This window comes from Cebidichthys violaceus, unplaced genomic scaffold (genome assembly GCF_023349555.1).
Source record: "Cebidichthys violaceus isolate CVI_PGR_0920_01 unplaced genomic scaffold, fCebVio1.0.p SCAF_22, whole genome shotgun sequence".
Taxonomy (NCBI): domain Eukaryota; kingdom Metazoa; phylum Chordata; class Actinopteri; order Perciformes; family Stichaeidae; genus Cebidichthys; species Cebidichthys violaceus.
Genome location: NW_027176395.1, coordinates 179,496 through 197,397, shown reverse-complemented (window position 1 = coordinate 197,397; position 17,902 = coordinate 179,496). Strand labels below are relative to the sequence as shown.

The following is a 17,902-nucleotide window of genomic DNA, read 5'->3' as shown; positions in this document are numbered from 1 at the left end:
TTCATATTTTACATATTTTTTTACATATTCGTTACATGTTTGAAGTAGATAAATACATATAAAATGAAATGTATGGTCACTGTCTGTTCATATTCATCATCATGAGTCCCATTACTTTATGACTATGAGTAGAACTGTTCAACCTGTGTGAGACGAGGATATCGTCTGTTTTCATGGCTGAATGCTGCGTCACTTTAAATCATCTTTCCTTTTTCAAAGGAAGGTCCAGTGTTTCCTATGCTTAAGGAGCTAATAAAGGAAGCATTGAAGCACCTTTCCTTAGCATTTAGAGAATTCAAACGGCTCTTATCATGGCGGAAGCTTCCTGAACAAAAAGGACTGTTTGACCACAGTCCCTCTCTTTGTGGACTTCCCTCCTTTTTGTCTGTGCAGCACCTGAGATTGTCATGTCTCCTCCTTTTTCCTAAGTTATGTTTTCTTATTTTGTCATTTCTCAGTGTTTCCTGTTTTGTTTTGTGTTACTTCCTGCTCCTCTGTTTCAGGCCTTTTTGTGTTTTTCCCACCACTGTGATAGTCTTTTTTGCCGTCCTGGTTGTTCAGGACTATTGAGTCCTGCTTTTTTCCTGCGTCTTCACCAGGTGTAACAGTTAAGCAAAAGGTAAGTAGTTTCACTTTTGCCTCTCGTGACTCAGTTGTTGTTCACCACCAAAAGGTACTTAAATTATCCTTATCGACGTGTTTCATAGACTGTTTTAATGTTATTCAATTGTATTTCAACATAATGATCTGCTTCAATTAACAGAAAAAGTGGCAAAGGTTGAAACTCGACCCGTGAATGTGATTATTTTCTCAAATTTTTCAAGCATTTGCGGTCAAAATGACAGTTGTGTGATAAATTGATAACTTGTCTGAGTCCTAATGTACTCAGTTACTGACTGCTGAGGATATTGAGGAGTCCATTACCGCAACTTTAAAGTTACTGAGAGAAACTTTTAACTGTCATCGGAGAAAGAAAATGTTCAAAAGTGAAAGTTTTTTTCATCGACTGATTGAAGACGTTGGTTGACATTTACAGTTTATTTCACAGATATTTTGTAATAGTGAGACAGACTGCTGCAGTAAAATGAGGTTTTCTTCTAAAGGGACTCTGGTGCTCTGAAACACTTCCACTTTTGTCCACAGGGGGCGCCAGAATCAACACAAGATAAAAGCTCCTTGTAGTAACTTTACTATCAGAGATAATGAGTTGTGTCATTACTTTGAGGTACTGAGTCATAATATGAGGTGGAAAGATCAAAGATAGTTTTAAAATAAGAAAGTTATGAATTAATTACCATATAAATGTGTTTACTTGAGCATACTTCTGGTGTACATATTCCATTTAAAACTATATATAATTTGAACTTCCTCTGGTCATACCTACTAAGTCAAAATATTGAGACACTTACACATGTACATATACTCATCTGTATGCCAATACACTTGTCTCCATATTTACCCTTCAATCAATCAACTAGATTAAACAATGAAAAAAAAAAGAAAAGAAAAGCATGTTGTCGCTGGTGAGGGTCTGGTTTCCGGGACATGAGACATATGGTTCGACCAGGAACAACCTGAAAAATCTACATTGAGCCGCCGCCCTATGGGCCCACCGCTCAAAGGGATATGAAGTGATTGAGTAAAAGGGCTAAAGGGGATTCTTCCCTGTGTGAGTTTTCATGTGTATATTTAGAGATTTGTTGCGCCGAAATCTTTTATCACAAACTGAGCAGCTGTAAGGTTTCTCTCCTGTGTGGATTCTCATGTGTGTCTGTAAACCATGTCTACGTGTAAAAGATTTCTTACAAACTGAGCAGCTGAAAGGTTTCTCTCCTGTGTGGATTCTTCAGATCTCCATTTTGTGCAAAAGACTTATTACAGACTGAGCAGCTGTAAGGTTTCTCTCCTGTGTGGATTCTCGTGTGTCTGTTCAGATGTGCTCTGGTGCCAAATGTTTTCTCACACTCAGAACATCTAAACAAGACAAGGACTTCATCAGGTTTCACAGACTTTAAACCTGACTGAGGTTCTCTGGTCTCCTTCCAATCAACACTGTCATCAGTGTCAGAGGAGTCTCCAGTCTTCTCATCAGTATCTGGTTCTGGATGTCTATCTGGATCTAAGTTCCTGTCTGCTTCTGGTCCTCCACAGTCCTCTTCATCAGCTTCTGTTTCCATCTGTTCAGTTTGTCTTTGATGAAGCTGTGAGGACTGAGCTTCCTCTTCATCATCTTCACTCTTCACAGGAGTGAATGAGAACTTGACATCAGCCTCCTCCAGCCCTTGAAGCTGCTCTCCCTCCTGACTGGTCCAGAGTTCCTCCTGCTCCTCTTTAATGTGTGGGGGCTCTGGGTCCTCCTGTTCCTCTTTAATGTGTGGGGGCTCTGGGTCCTCCTGTTCCTCTTTAATGTGTGGGGGCTCTGGGTCCTCCTGTTCCTCTTTAATGTGTGGGGGCTCTGGGTCCTCCTGGTCCTCTTTAATGTGTGGGGGCTCTGGGTCCTCCTGGTCCAGACTGGAGCTCCACTCCTGCTGCTCAGGAGGAACCTCTTCTTTAACCACCAACAGCTGCTGGACGTCTGCAGGAAAACACACACAGAGACGTGACAAAGAAATACTAGTATTGAGCAAACAGTCTCCTGTAGATACACTTGTTTTCCTGCCATCATTCCCTCTTACACTCCCTGTGCACAGTTACCAAACAGACATGCCGACACACATTGTAAAGACACAACGCACCAGCAGCAATGAGGTCATCAATAGTTTACGTGGTAAGAAAGTGTGGTACTACCCAACATTGTTAAGTATTCAAAGAACCTGCATCCTGCATACAGTCCGGCTGAGATGTGATCATGTGGGCAGTTATAGTTGACTAATGTACGTAAACCTGCCACCGTAGAAACAGTGGACAGAACCTTCAGAAGCAGCCACAACGTAACCGTGGACGTGCATCATAGCTGCGCTCCGTTTCTGAACCAATAGCGCTCCACCTTGGTAGTGTGATAGAAAATGTTGTTGTGCAAGTACATTTCTACTGTGATTTAGTTTATGTGCCTTATTCACCAACAAAACTATATATATATATATATATATATATATATATATATATATATATATATATATATGACATATGATTGTGTACCTAGCAGAGTGGGAACAGGACCATGTGGGGTATCTCTGCCTTCTGCTGTGATAAGAGGAAGTAACCAAATGGGGGTTGCAGTTCAACCAGAGAATGTTGAGGTGTGAAGATTCTCAGAGATAGACAAGAGTAATAAAGACACATGTCTTTGTGTGACAAGGCTCAGAAGAGGAAGCGGGTGACTGGAGGGGTCAATGGGGAGCTTGAAACTGTTGATCAATTGTATCTAATGTAAATACCTGAGGTCCCCCCCCCCCACTGAGAAAATCCATGTAAAGATGAGGAAACTGAAATGTGACGATGACACAATCTGAACTAATAAACTTCGTCTATAGACTGCTCTCAGGAACCTAGAGGTCAAGGTTGACCCCCCCCCAAACCCGCTCCTGCCACATCTGAACACATGTATATCTACATAGGTCTGTATGTTGTATGATCGTTTCATTCATTCTATCATTGATCAGGTTGTATTCATGGATTTATATCAAACCGTTTGGTACCGTTCTGCAGCTGAGATAGTCCAGATTTAAAATATGGAAGAATTAAATAGACTATGTAAGTAACTAGTATTCATTCTGTAAATTAAGGTTACATGTTTTAATCAACTCTTATGTGACCATGAACATATCATAGAGAACAAACTTGTACTTTACGTTTAAATATTTTCTGTCATCTAGAAGCAGAGAGAACAGATCAGAAGAAGAAGAAACAGATTCATTGAATCAACCGAGTCTCACTCCAAACTACATTAAAGTTATCAACCGGAGCATGAACAGAGTTTGAGAACTGAGAGAAGAAATAAAGAGAACCCACGTGCTCTTTGTATCCGGACTTCAGGGTTGAAAACAGCGTCCAGTAGTTTCTGTTGTCGCTCGTTCTGCTCTTTAGAACGAGAGAGTTCCTCCTCGTGCTCTGCTATCGTTCTTTCAAACAGACCAAATATCTCTTCAGCAGCCGCAGTTAGTCGCTGGTTGACTAAACATCTCAGTATTTGGACTTTAGACATTTTCACTAAACCACAGAAACGTTTCCTCCAGACAAACTAACCGTTAAAAACGGGTTTCTCACTCTAACCCGCGCTGTGTTAGGAGGTTACGTTCGGGTCCGTCTACTTCCTGCTAGCATGCTAACTTCATTAGCTCCGTAGGACACCAGGAAACAATCCACCAGCGACAGAAACGTTTCCTCCAGACAAACTCCGTTAAAAACACCGTTTACTCTCATTAAACTCTGACTAGCGCTGTGTTGATAACTTCCGTCCCCGTCCGTCTGTTTCCAGCTAGCATGCTAAGCTAACTTCAATAGCTTTGTAGGCTACCGGGATATGAGTCGTCGTCGTCTTCTTCTTCTTTCAGTATAATGGCGGACTACAAACCAACGTTTATGGTGCATGCCGCCACCTACTGGACCGGAGTGTGTAACATCATGACATTGTGACAGTTATTTAAACACAATAATAATGTTATTTATAAATAAAATAAGAACAAAATTAAAATGATAATAATCCTCATATATAAGTTATATTGTGGATATTAAAGTCGTTCCATTCATAAATTAAATGAAGCCCTTTTAAGATGAACTTGTTTGTCCCCTATCTCTAACAGTCCTTTGATGCTCCTCTCCCTTCCTAAATCTATCACTCTTGTTGAAGAAAATCATCATATAACTTAGAATTAAACTAAAGCCATGGCCTGATTCTGATATCTCAATCCAGTTGAATAAACAAATGTTTCTTAGAAAGTATGAGTGCCAGCGACCTGAGATAGGTCGTGGCGACCGGGAACTCCCAAACATTTCCCGGTCAATGAGCAGAACATCATGTCAACTTGTTTGGGTACAATGTCCTCGAAAGAACATGACCAAACTAGGTATTAGGCAAGGCCCAGTATTGGAAATCAGGGATGCTTTGTTTATGTGATTCGGCCGACTGATCTGATTGGTGGAAGGTGACTTAAGGGGGGTGAATTAGACTATAAGTGTAAGCTGTAATAACTGATACGTTGGATTTTTGTTGAATGTTGCCGTGTGCTCATTAAAACTTCCCGCTGGTTGCTACTCCAAGAACTCCGTCTCTTCTCTTCATTTTTGCTTCTAAACTCTGCCCTTCAGTCTTTCTCTTTCCACACTGAACTTCCTCCACTCTATCAGCACATGTTCAACACTTTCTTTACAGTTTCATATCTCATATTTATCCCACTCTGTCTCTTTCATGATGTATAAGGTGTCATTGAGTCCTGTATGTCCGAACCTTAATCTACTGAAAGTAACGTCTTCTTTTCTACTTTTACTTCTATCACTTCTCACTCTGACTGACGTCTGAATTTTGTTATTTCTACCCTTTTTGTCATTATTCCATATTTCCTGCCAAGATGTAATAATTCTTCGCTGTATTACTGATTTTGCTTCTGACCTCCCAAAACAAATTTCTAAAAGGTTGCTCTTTAAGTTTTTAAACTGAAAACCTTTTTTTCTTTTTGTAAGAACAATTTGAGAATAAAAATCAAGTCTTTGTACATTTGTTGTGTCGACTGTGTCTTTTGTAAAAGTGGATTTCAACAGATAAACAGAAGAGAAACATCGATCGATATAAAAGTCTATGATTCCTGAGAAACCTTTGACTTTTTTCATCAAACTTTAATATGACTTTTTCATGACGTTCTTTCGACATGTGATACTATGACTACAATCCACAACGTGTACTTAAAGTATTACAATAATTCAGTGGAGGAAACTGTCCCTGTGGCTGTTATGTGCTCCATAATAAGATTATTATTATTATTACTGATGCATCAGTGTGAAAGAAGCATATTAATGGTGTAGAAACAGATGCATTATCCAAAATAAAACTCACAAGCACACAGAAAACAAGAAATATGCCTCAACATCACATTTTAGAAGCTGACAACATAAAACGTTTGCGTTCGATTTTCTATTTTCTGGAAGGAACTTTTAACTGGTTCTGAAACGGTCTCAATACCACTGATCCTCTATCTGACCTGCATCAGTAAACAGACCATCAGAGAGAAGATGGTCTGTTTCTATTTACCCAGTGAGCATTTTTTTCCAGTTGTAAAATGATCATCGGAGAAAAAATGTTGAAAAGTGAACGTTTTTTCATCGGCTGATTGAAGACGTTGGTTGACATTTACAGTTTATTTCACAGATATTTTGTAATAGTGAGACAGACTGCTGCAGTAAAATGAGGTTTTCTTCTAAAGGGACTCTGGTGCTCTGAAACACTTCCACCTTTGTCCACAAGGGGCGCCAGAATCAACACAAGATAAAAGCTCCTTGTAGTAACTTTACTGAAAACAACAAACATTGTGAGTCACGATAATGAGAAACTATCAAAGATAATGAGTTGTGTCGTTACTTTGAGGTACTGAGTCATAATATGAGGTGGAAAGATCGAAGATAGTTTTAAAATAAGAAAGTTATGAATTAATTACCATATAAATGTGTTTACTTGAGCATACTTCTGGTGTTCAAGGGATATGTGGAGGGGTGATTGGGTAACAGAGCTAAAGGAGATTCTCTCCTGTGTGAGCTTTCATGTGTACCTTTAGATCTCTGTTGCGCCTAAATCTTTCATCACAAACTGAGCAGCTGAAAGGTTTCTCTCCAGTGTGGATTCTCATGTGTCTCTGTAAACCATGTCTACGTGTACAAGATGTATTACAAACTGAGCAGCTGAAAGGTTTCTCTCCTGTGTGGATTCTCATGTGATTCTTCAGATCTCCATTTTGTGCAAAAGAGTTATTACAGACTGAGCAGCTGTAAGGTTTCTCTCCTGTGTGGATTCTCATGTGTATCTGTAAAACCTGTTTGTTTGCAAAATATTTCTTACAAACTGAGCAGCTGTAAGGTGTTTCTCCTGTGTGGATTCTCATGTGTTCCTGAAAAACATTTTTAAGTGCAAAAGATTTCTTGCAAACTGAGCAGCTGTAAGGTTTCTCTCCTGTGTGGATTGTCATGTGTCTCTGCAAAACATTTTTATGTGCAAAAGATTTCTCACAAACTGAACAGCTGAATGGTTTCTCTCCTGTGTGGATTGTCATGTGTCTCTGTAAAGCAGGGTTCTGTGCAAAAGATTTCTTACAAACTGAACAGCTGAATGGTTTCTCTCCTGTGTGGATTCTCATGTGTCTCTGTAAAGCCTCTTTACGTGCAAAAGATTTCTCGCAAACTGAACAGCTGTAAGGTTTCTCTCCTGTGTGGATTATCATGTGTGTCTTCAGAGTTCCTCTCTTGCCAAATGTTTTCTCACACTCAGAGCATCTAAATAGTTTCTCTCCAGCACTGCATCTGGAATCACTGACAAGGACTTCATCAGGTTTCACATAGTTTAAACCTGACTGAGGTTCTCTGGTCTCCTTCCAATCATCACTGTCATCAGTGTCAGAAGAGTCTCCAGTCTTCTCATCAGTATCTGGTTCTGGATGTCTATCTGGATCTACGTTCCTGTCTGGTTCTGGTCCTCCACAGTCCTCTTCATCAGCTTCTGTTTCCATCTGTTCAGTTTGTCTTTGATGAAGCTCTGAGGACTGAGCTTCCTCTTCATCATCCTCACTCTTCACAGGAGTGAATGAGAACTTGACATCAGCCTCCTCCAGCCCTTGAAGCTGCTCTCCCTCCTGACTGGTCCAGAGTTCCTCCTGTTCCTCTTTAATGTGTGGGGGCTCTGGGTCCTCCTGTTCCTCTTTAATGTGTGGGGGCTCTGGGTCCTCCTGTTCCTCTTTAATGTGTGGGGGCTCTGGGTCCTCCTGGTCCAGACTGGAGCTCCACTCCTGCTGCTCAGGAGGAACCTCTTCTTTAACCACCAACAGCTGCTGGACGTCTGCAGGAAAACAGTAAACACACACAGAGACGTTACAAAGACATTTAAGTATTGAGCAAATAGTCTCCTGTACGTTTATTAACATCTTGGATTGACGGAGAGCTCTGCAGTTGTGCAATAATAAAATGAATCCTCAAAAATACAACTTGCCTAATAATTGCGCACGCGGTGTAGACTCGTCTCATGAGGCTGTAGCTCGTTGTCCACCGTACCCGTAGACGGGCATCGTTTGTGTTTTAACAATGTTTCACTAAAGAGTTATTGATACGGAAAACCTGAATCTGTAGAAACCTTTCCAACTTTGCCAATCTTTTAAGACAATTATTATGTTGAATTATGTTATAACATAAACCAGCGAGCATTTTTCCTTTGAAGACGTTCAAAAGTGAAAGTTTTGTTGATTCAACGTTCAAATTTAGACCAGATTTCAACAGGATTTGAAGACTACATTTTTCATCCTCTACATTGTGTTAATAGTACATCATCATTTTAGAGGCTTGCTAAGAAACCAGATACACATTTCTCAGTTGAAAGCCAAATTTGAAAATCCCGGTGAAATATCGTCTAACCGTGAAAGTTTAATAAACGTCTTCAAATAGTCGGTGAAAAAACTCTTTTGAACCACTTTTAAAAACGTATTTTCAACCTCACCGAGTTTTAAATGTTGAAAGGCTCACAGTAAAATGTGTAGCAACTAAACAGTTAGTCATAGCAACACATCAACTGCTCTCTGTAGAAAAGGCGTGTGCGGCACTGTGTTGGCCGGACGCCTGGATGTGTGGATAAACAAAAACTCGGACAACTCAAGAGACTTTTTTTGTGTGCTGATGATAAAGCTAATTCTGCGGAAAAACGGTCGGGTGAAACAAAGAGGACATTTGTAACTGTGTGACAAGCAGCCCAATAATAAGAATCTAATCAAAAGTTCAGGCTCCGTGAACTCGGTGGTGGCAGGACGCCCAGATGTGTGTGTGGAAACTCAACTTAGCAGCCAGTGTAAACTCTTGCGCTGCCTCCCCAGTGTATGATTGGCTGTACGCCCAGATGTTGGGGCCTTACAGAGAGGAGTAGAGTTGTCATACATACAGACATTGATCATACATAGTTTCTAAATAATCAGAGGAAGAGCAGCGACAGTTGATGGAAAGGGGTTGTTGAGATCACAGGAAGGATTGTTGGTGGCAATTGGTGCATTGCTGACCATTCTCATCTCAGATTGTGCTGTTTGTTCTGATTATTTATCAGAACAAACAGCACAATCGTAACTTGTAAAACCCAGGATTAGACGAGGGATCTGAACTCCGTTGGACGACAGAAGCGCCCAAAGAATAGCTGATTCCTCCCAGAAGGTGAGAGGCTGTCCTCAGACGGGGGTCGAGATTGCCGCTCTGACCCTGGAACTGTAAACGACTAACTAGAGGAAATGGGTAAAAGTCAAAGTGAGTCTTGAGCCCGAGCCGCCCGATGCCAAGGTCTTACCTCCAATATTAAAATATATGCGGGACAAATAGAATCAGACTGCCCAACAATTGAAAGAATGGATAAAATGGGTTCCCTGAAAAAAGGCAGTTTCAGCCTACAAAAATGTTATTAACTCAAAACCTGTTTGGAGCAGAAGGAGAAAGGCGAAGCAGCCTCAGAGGGAAGGATGATGGCGCCTGGAAACTCCCAGACATTTCCCGTCAAACGAGCAGAATATCCTGTCAACATGTTCTGACCAAACTAGGTATTATGTAAGGCACCATATTTGGTAAGCAGGGGTGCTTTGTTTATGTGATTCAGCCGACTGATCCGATTGGTGGAAAGTGACTTTGGGGGGGGGGGGATTAGACTACAAGTGGAAGCTGTAATAACTAAGACATTGGATTTTGTTGATTGTTGCCTTGTGCTCATTAAAACACATTCCTCCACATTTATACGGTGTACAAACCCACTCGCTGTCCGTCGTGTATTTTACACGTCAAATGTCCTAAAAACTCGTTTTTATAACGTCGACAGCTCACAAAGAGTCTCCAACATGAACTAACACGTGTATGTTCACTGTTGGCCCATGCTGCTGTAGCTACAAGCCAACATGCTAACGCCACAAGCTAGCATACAATGATACTAATGGTTTTAATGTAGGTTTGCAGTATTGTAATCCAGTAGTTCAAGTACTTACAACGTCGTTCACTTCGCTCCTCAAGTCTCGTGCCGAGTTTCGAGAAACGGTTCATGTTTCAACGTTTTAGAAGATCTCTGAGCCTAAGTTCCTGTAACCGAGTCTCACTCCAAACTACATCAAAGTTATCAGCCGGAGCATGAACACTGTTTAAAGACTGAGGGAAGAAATGAAGAGAACACACGAGCTCTTAGGCTCCGGACTTCAGGGTTGAAAACAGCGTCCAGTAGTTTCCGTTTTTCTTCTTCTTCTTCTGGTTATACGGCGGTTGGTCTCCATCTTATTGGTGCATTACCGCCACCTACTGCTCCGGAGTGTGGATCAGTATTTACCCCAAAACAATAAAAACAACCAAACCAAATAATAATAAAATAATAAAACAATAAAATAAAAGAGTAAAAAAATAAAAGAATAAAAAAAACACTCTGACCAGCATCCTTGTACCGTATCCCTGCATTTCAATCATACCCTGTAAAATATACCTAGATAGATAGATAAATAGATAGATAGATAAATAGATAGATAGATTCATAGATAGATGGATAGATTCATAGATAGATAGATAAATAGATAGATAGATAAATAGATAGATAGATTCATAGATAGATAGATAGATTCATAGATAGATAGATAGATTCATAGATAGATTCATAGATAGCTAGATATTGTAAATTCATCAGTTATACTCTACTTGTATCGCAACACAAAGAAGCATCAAAACACATCAACACATCGTCACCTCACATACTTTATTTGACAATCAATCACCTGAAAAAAAGTTGTCTGGCCCTTTTTCAAAATAGTTCATCTTAAATATGGAATATGCATTTTCATCAAAATATAAATTCTTGTTTTAAAATATCAAGCTTCTCTTTAATAGTTGCCTGCGTGTTTGTTGTAGTTGTTTTCCATTGACGCTGTAAACACAGAACGAGACACAAGGATGGATCAATAATCACCGTTGTCATACAGCAGATTAGTCGGCTTTATGAAGCACGCTTTGTGCCACATTAAACAACACAAATAATAATCTTTTGACAATTTAGCAAAACTCTGTGAAAACATTTCAGCTGCTGTGACAACCAGGACTGATAGTTAGAAAATATGGAATATAATATCAATTTAAAGATATTCTGCTCCCTGAATCTTCGCTTTAAAACACAATGGAGCTGAAAATCAATCAGAAAATAAAATGTTCCTTTTTTAAAACCACAAAACATGACTTCTTTCACTTTGAACCTAAACAAATGAAAACAGTAAAGAAAGATTACGTTAACCCCCAACGATTCAGCATCATAAGCACTGTATAAACATGTAATACATTGTTTATAACACACCATAATGTAGCTTTATGCAGACAAAAGGACGTTTTAAGTATTTAGTAATGTCCAGTATTTGTTATTCAATTTTAACATCTCCTATGAAGACATATTTTATACTATTATCTCTGTATTTTACTTCACTGTATTTCTTTATGTTCATATATCAGTCTTTATTTATGGGTGCCTGCAGCAGGAGTTACATTAATACACACTTCTATCTGCTAACAGCTGCATTATGGTGTGTTATAAACCATTTATTAAATGTTTAAATACTGCTTATAAATGCTAAATTGGGGGACTTTCTTATCAATCGATTGAGATTTGAAAATAACAGTCAATAAAATGGCTTTGAGATGAATACGTTCACCAGCAGAGGGCAGCAAAGTGACGCAAAACACAGGACATCAAATACAGAGAAAGCACCAGTCTTCCCCACAGGCTGTGAACGCACCTCAGAGATCATGATTCACGCAGCAGGGAGTGTTGCACAGAATATTTCATGAATCACACGGTAGCATAGAAAGATAACAGAAGCGTATCAGCAAGCCACGGTGCATCCAAAAAGTAGCCTGCAGTCTGTAAATCCCTGAATACGCTCACGGTTCACATGAGCAACAGTAACGATAATAAAAAATAAAAATAAAAATTCAATAACACAACATCAACAGCCTGCTTCAAGTCTCTCACACTTTGCACGTTAAAGTAAAATGTCAGTGATGCTCGACATCAGAGACCCTGTTGATCCTGAAGAATCAGGGTGTTTGTTTAAAATCTCAAATCCACCAAGGAGACGAGAGGAGGTGACATCTTGGCAAAACCAACAAAAAAAATCCCACAAGTACCTCAAAGGGGTTTTTTTGTGTGTGGGAAAATGTCAGCAGCTGTCCTTTCTGGTGATTTTTTGAACAAACAGAAGGTGTCCACACGTTGTAACATGAACCCACGATGCATTTCCCGGCTTTAAAAAGAGGCAGTAAAGGTTCTGGAGTGTCAGCCGTTGTCGTCCAGGTTGTACAGAAGGACCCGGGGGTTGGGCGTGAGGCCCGGGCAGGTACCCAGGCTGTACAGGCAGCCGGTGGACGGGTAACAGGGCACCAGCCGGTAATGCTGCAGCTCCTCCAGGCCGAACGCCGGAGAGCAGCAGTCCATCACCAGCACCTTCACCCTCTTCCTGTCCGGGTACAGAAGCTCCTCCTCTTCCTCCTCCTCCTCCTCTTCTTCTTCCTCCTCTTCTTCTTCTACTTCTTCTTCCTCCTCCTCCTCTTCGGCCTCCAGCTCCTCCTCCTCATGGTGGATCTTCCTCAGCAGGTTGTTGATGAGGACGGAGCGCCGCAGGTAGGCCTCTGGGTCCTCCAGGAACCTCAGCTTCTCCAGGGACAGCTTCAGGATGCAGCTCCGGTCCTCCTGCAGTATCAGGTGCTGCAGACGACAAACAGGACCATCACTTTTACTTTTTGCAATGTTATCACGAGCGGTTTAGAAGGAGGACAACAGTTTTTTGACACTGTCCTTAAATTGTGAGGAAAAACCCGACAAAGCAAGTTCCTTCTCAACTCTCCTTCTCCATGCAGGTTCATTTTTCAGCTTTTCTGGACATTATCAGAGTCAAAATTGACATTCACATCATTAACAAAGGATGCGCTGCGTTAATAACTTCAAATATTTATTTACAGAGATGTTCCTTCTTTTTATTCGACAAAACTATGACATAAACTATCATCTCAAGGTACAAATGGGTAGTTTCACCCGACTTTCTCTCGTGTCTCATTAAGTTTTCATGCATTTGGAAAGAGAATTTTAGAGGAAAACGCTCCGATTTGGAGCTCAAACAAGCAGATAAAGTCTCAGAAAAGAACTAAAACATTCATGTAGTTATTCGCTAAAGACGTCTGCAGATAATCCTTAACCCATACATTTATATTTATTTTATGGCTCCATGAAGTTTGATAAAAATCAGAGAATGAGAGTCCAAGTTAAATTCCTGGATAAAGAACTTTGGCTTTTTTTGTTCTTCCAAAAGAGGAACTAATACCATATTTGTAATATGACTAAGATGACTTATGATGAATGGATGAATATGAAGGTTTCATCTGCATAGAAGAGGAGAACGCACGTTAAAGAGTGCGATCGACTCTTTTGTATGCAGCGATTTAAAAGCCGAAGGACAAACATTAAAGAGTGAAATGAATGTAATGAGAAACGAGCACCGCTGGAGGAGACGGTGAAGAACAAATTACAACACACATGAGAAATATGTTCAGAAATCTACGCAATGCAAAGACCAAGAAACACCTGAGGAGGGTCAGGGTTTCTCAACACGGAGGAAATCAAATTACACAAAGATCAACTTGAATGTTGAAAAGAAAGAGGAGGAGAGGTTCATACTTTTTGAAAATATCCATGTAGGCCTCCGTGTAAATCCTCCTCCTCCGCATATTTCCTCTTGAAGTAAGCAACTTTCGACGTTGTTGAATGGTTTGGTCTCTCTCACAGGGAAGGGGCTGCTGGAGGGAACAAAACTAAATATTAGACTGTATGAATCTAACAGAGGGAATGCTGGGAAACAGCATTTTTGTTTTTATTGAATAGATGAGTTTCAAAACATCGACAGTGAGCTTGGAGAAACTTTCAGGACGCGAACAAAATCAAAGAGAATCATTCAGGTTTTACTTTCAGTTTTCTGGTAAAGTCAAAGCTTCATCAGTACTTAATGTTTTATAAATAAAGTCCATTTCACTTTCAATCAACTGAGACGCAGTAAACTAAACGATCCATGTGTTCAGCTGACATTTAAATTAAGCTTATTATGACCTTTTCAAAGCAAGTCATATAATTAGAAGTGTGATACTAAAAGAGGCTGCGGAGGAACAATAACATCTCTATCAAAATGTTGTATTTTGACCATTTGACACTAAAATGTCTGCAGTGAAACAAAGTTAATGACGTTTTCCTGGTTCTCCATAATAATCCTTCTCAAGTGTGCCATTGAAGATGTCGTTTAGTGACAAATCCACGAAGAATCCCTGCAGCTCGATGCAGCATTTCAGCATCTTTTCACCAAAAAATAACTAAATCTGCACTTAGAGAGCTGTATGGAGCATTCAACGGCTGAAGAGACGGACCTTTCAGGAGTTGGTGGAGACCAAAAACAGAGCTAAAAGGATTCCAGATGATGTTTCTCTGTGCCTACTGGATTTGTAAATATGCAACACACACTCATACAACCGTGTGTGATATCTTACAAAAAGTTACTCCTCATTTTTGTGAGTTTTCCTACAAAAGTCCAGCAACGCGTGTCAATTTACGCTCAAAATAAAGTTCCATCTTCGCAGGAAACAACTCAGTTAGGTTTAGGCAACAACACTACTTAGTTAGGTTTAATAAAAGATGGTGAAATACTTAGTTAGGTAAAGATTGTTGTTGTGAGTTGAAATATATAATATGTGTGCAAAGATATAAATGAATACAGGTTTAAAAGTTACAAAAGTGTCCCTAAATCACCTGTTTTCCTCCAAACTGTGAATGAAAGCGACCACGTGACATCGCCTCATGTGAAGCCGTTTGGGCTAAATGAGGTGACAGATGTGATTACCTGCTGCTGACACTCCACAGCCGGCGCTCAGCTCTCTGAATCAGTGCGTCTGAGCTGATCTGAGCCTCCACATCGCCCTCAGACTCCTGCAGGGAGGAGACAGGTGAGGAGGAGGAGGAGGAGGAGGAGGAGACAGGACCACAACATCAGAGCATGAATGCAGAAACTGTCAGGCTGGCAACCAAAATCCCTTTTGTGCGACCTGGATATATAAGTCTTCTACTGCGCTACACACAATGTTTGATTTTAAATGCTGACATGTTTTGATGTAAAGTCTGAATCAGAGTTTACAGGACTGCAGCTCTCTTTGTAAAGGTTCATCTCATCATCACCTGTACACCTGCCAGCAGGTGCAAAAGTAAGAAAGATGAAATAAAATAAAAATAAAAACAAAGGTCGATAAAATGACGTATCAACAATGAAAAAACAGTTGAACAAATAAATAAAAATGTATTAAAAGCAATGAAAAGGGAACATTTAAAATGCATTTGTCTGAATAGTGATGTATAAATGAACATCTGCATTTTATTCTGACATATTTCCACATTAAAAGTATACTCACAATGCACCGCTGAATGATATCCTGATTTGAACCCCTTTAATGTTTATCATATCTTTGCATAATATTTATAGAGCTGTCGTTTCAGAAAATCTGCTGTCCTTGAAAGCTCATTTAAATTCAAGAAAGAGGAGGAGGAGAGATAAGAGGGCGGCGTGTGTGTGTGTGTGTGTGTGTGTGTGTGTGTGTGTGTGTGTGTGTGTGTGTTAGTCTAAATGCCACAAATCAATCATAAACACAGTGGGAAGCTTTATCGTTGCGAAACATTCACGCCGGCTCTCCTGAAACTGCTGCAGTGACTCACACACAGTTTTTTTAACATCCAACTGCAGCCCGAATATTTAATCTGTGGGAGAATGATGCATGATGATGGAAACATGAGAGAGAGAGAGAGGCTGCGTGGGAAGTGTGTGTGTGTGTGTGTGTGTGTGTGTGTGGATGCAACACTTGCTATACATTCTTTTTACAGCAAACGTTTCCAAGTGTATGTGCACAGAGCGACATGTTTTCTCCCTTTAAACCACATTTCTCTTCATTAAGATTGGTGGGAAATGTGCATAAACTAACTAAACTAACAGGACTTTGATTTAAGACTTTTACTTTCACCAAATATCAACTTTTCCACCCTTTGTGGTGATGCATTGTTCATCAAATACATTATTTTACTATATATTATATGACTATGAGGATGATCTAATCAACCCCTACAGGAACACTTAAGCAAAAAATCAAGATCATCTGATTTGGAGTACAGAGATTTTCACTATATATATTATTTTTTTCCATATGTTTTTAATTTTAGATAAATATTGTTTAAAAATATTTTTTTTTCTCCATGTGCATTTTATTGTATCTAATAATTTCATTTATTTGTATAGTGCTTTTATGTTTTATTCTTTCCTCACCTTTGCCTCCATGTTTTAAAGGTGCCGCACAAATAAAGTCAGTTTATAAACGAGTGCAGCTGCTGTTTTAAAATGCGAACACACCACCGTTTAAATCCACTCACAAAAACATGTCCGTTGAAGCTTCTTACCTTTAAATAATTCCGTCCAGCAGCAGCAGGTCGGTACAATCCTGCAGGTAAAGTCCTCCGCTCCTCGGCGCCACATCCACCGTCTTCACACCGACTCAGCGACGCTGCAGCTCGGCCTGAAGTCAGAGGCTCCCTCGGCTCCTGCAGACAGACGGACAGACAGCTCCAGCTCCCTCCGGGGTGAGACGCTCGCTGCTCTCCAGCCTCCTAAAATATCCCGTTCACGGCGACACGAGACAACACGCTCCGCTCTCCGCGCGCCCTCATTGGTCCTCGCGGAGGCAGATGTTTCCTGTTGCTAGGAGACTGAGTAAGCGCGGCGATGACGCTCCAGCATCAAGCCTCGTCTTCCCTGCATGTGTGTGTGGGTGTGCATGTGTGTGTTGGTGTATGTGTGTGTATGCATGTGTGTGTGTGTGTGTGTATATAGGTGTAAGTGTGTGTGGGAGTGTGTAGGTGTGTGTGTGTGTGTGTGTGTGTGTGTGTGTGTGTGTGTGTGTGTGTGTGTGTGTAGGTGTGTGTGTGTGTGTGTGTGTGTATGCGTGTGTGTGTGTGTGCGTGTGTGTCTGCTTTCTACCGACACAGAGCCACAGAGACAAATGTCCGCCTCCACAAGTCAAATATCTTCTGTTGTTTTGTTGACATGAGGCACAAAGTTGTCAGTACACACAAATACACAAATAGTACACAAAGAAAGTGTTTCATGCAGGCTACTTCATTGATTGATACCACACAGGATGTTTGAATCTGTTACGTTTGTTTTGTTTTCTATTCATTTTGACATTATTTAGCTTTATTGTTCTGTTTGATTCGTCCAGCGGTTCTAAATTTAACTAAAGCTGAATGAATATTAAAATGTGGGGACAATAAACAAAACACTCTCTTGTTTTTATTATCGGCTTGTTTAGTTTCCCCAATATTATTAATGACTAATACAAAATAAATCACTATTTCTTGTAAAATTTGAATTTAAGTTACGGTTTATTTAGTTTTTTTATATCAGCAGTTTGACATATCTATAAAAATACTATATATCAAAATTTGTCAAACATAATTCAATGTCTGAAATCAAGAAATATTAGAGAATGTTTTTCCATCACCAGCACATAAAGCAACTGTGATCATTTTAGCTTGACTCTATAAGGATTTAAACTTTCAACACCGTTATGAAGTTATACCATTTATAATAATAATAATAATAACAATCTATAGTATCATTATTTTTGGAGGTTTTTAATTAAAACATAATGCCACCAA

The 17,902-nt window shown here is 40.0% G+C and overlaps 1 protein-coding gene and 1 long non-coding RNA gene across 2 annotated transcripts; both read right to left on the bottom strand.

Annotated features, from left to right (window-relative positions):
* Positions 1-1,023: 1,023 nt before the first annotated feature.
* On the bottom strand, positions 1,024-10,412 carry LOC137877970 (zinc finger protein ZFP2-like). The gene is given in 6 exon segments (XM_068718152.1): positions 1,024-1,847; positions 1,849-2,336; positions 2,481-2,578; positions 6,848-7,148; positions 7,464-7,975; positions 10,137-10,412. Coding segments are annotated over 6 exon segments (1,653 nt in total). The 5' UTR covers positions 10,192-10,412; the 3' UTR covers positions 1,024-1,648.
* Positions 10,413-10,875: 463 nt separating this feature from the next.
* Positions 10,876-17,191, bottom strand: LOC137877971 (uncharacterized). The gene is made up of 4 exons (XR_011103583.1): positions 16,646-17,191; positions 15,051-15,136; positions 13,844-13,962; positions 10,876-12,877 (listed from the first exon to the last, which is right to left on the bottom strand). It is a non-coding gene; the product is annotated as an uncharacterized lncRNA (long non-coding RNA).
* Positions 17,192-17,902: the final 711 nt, after the last annotated feature.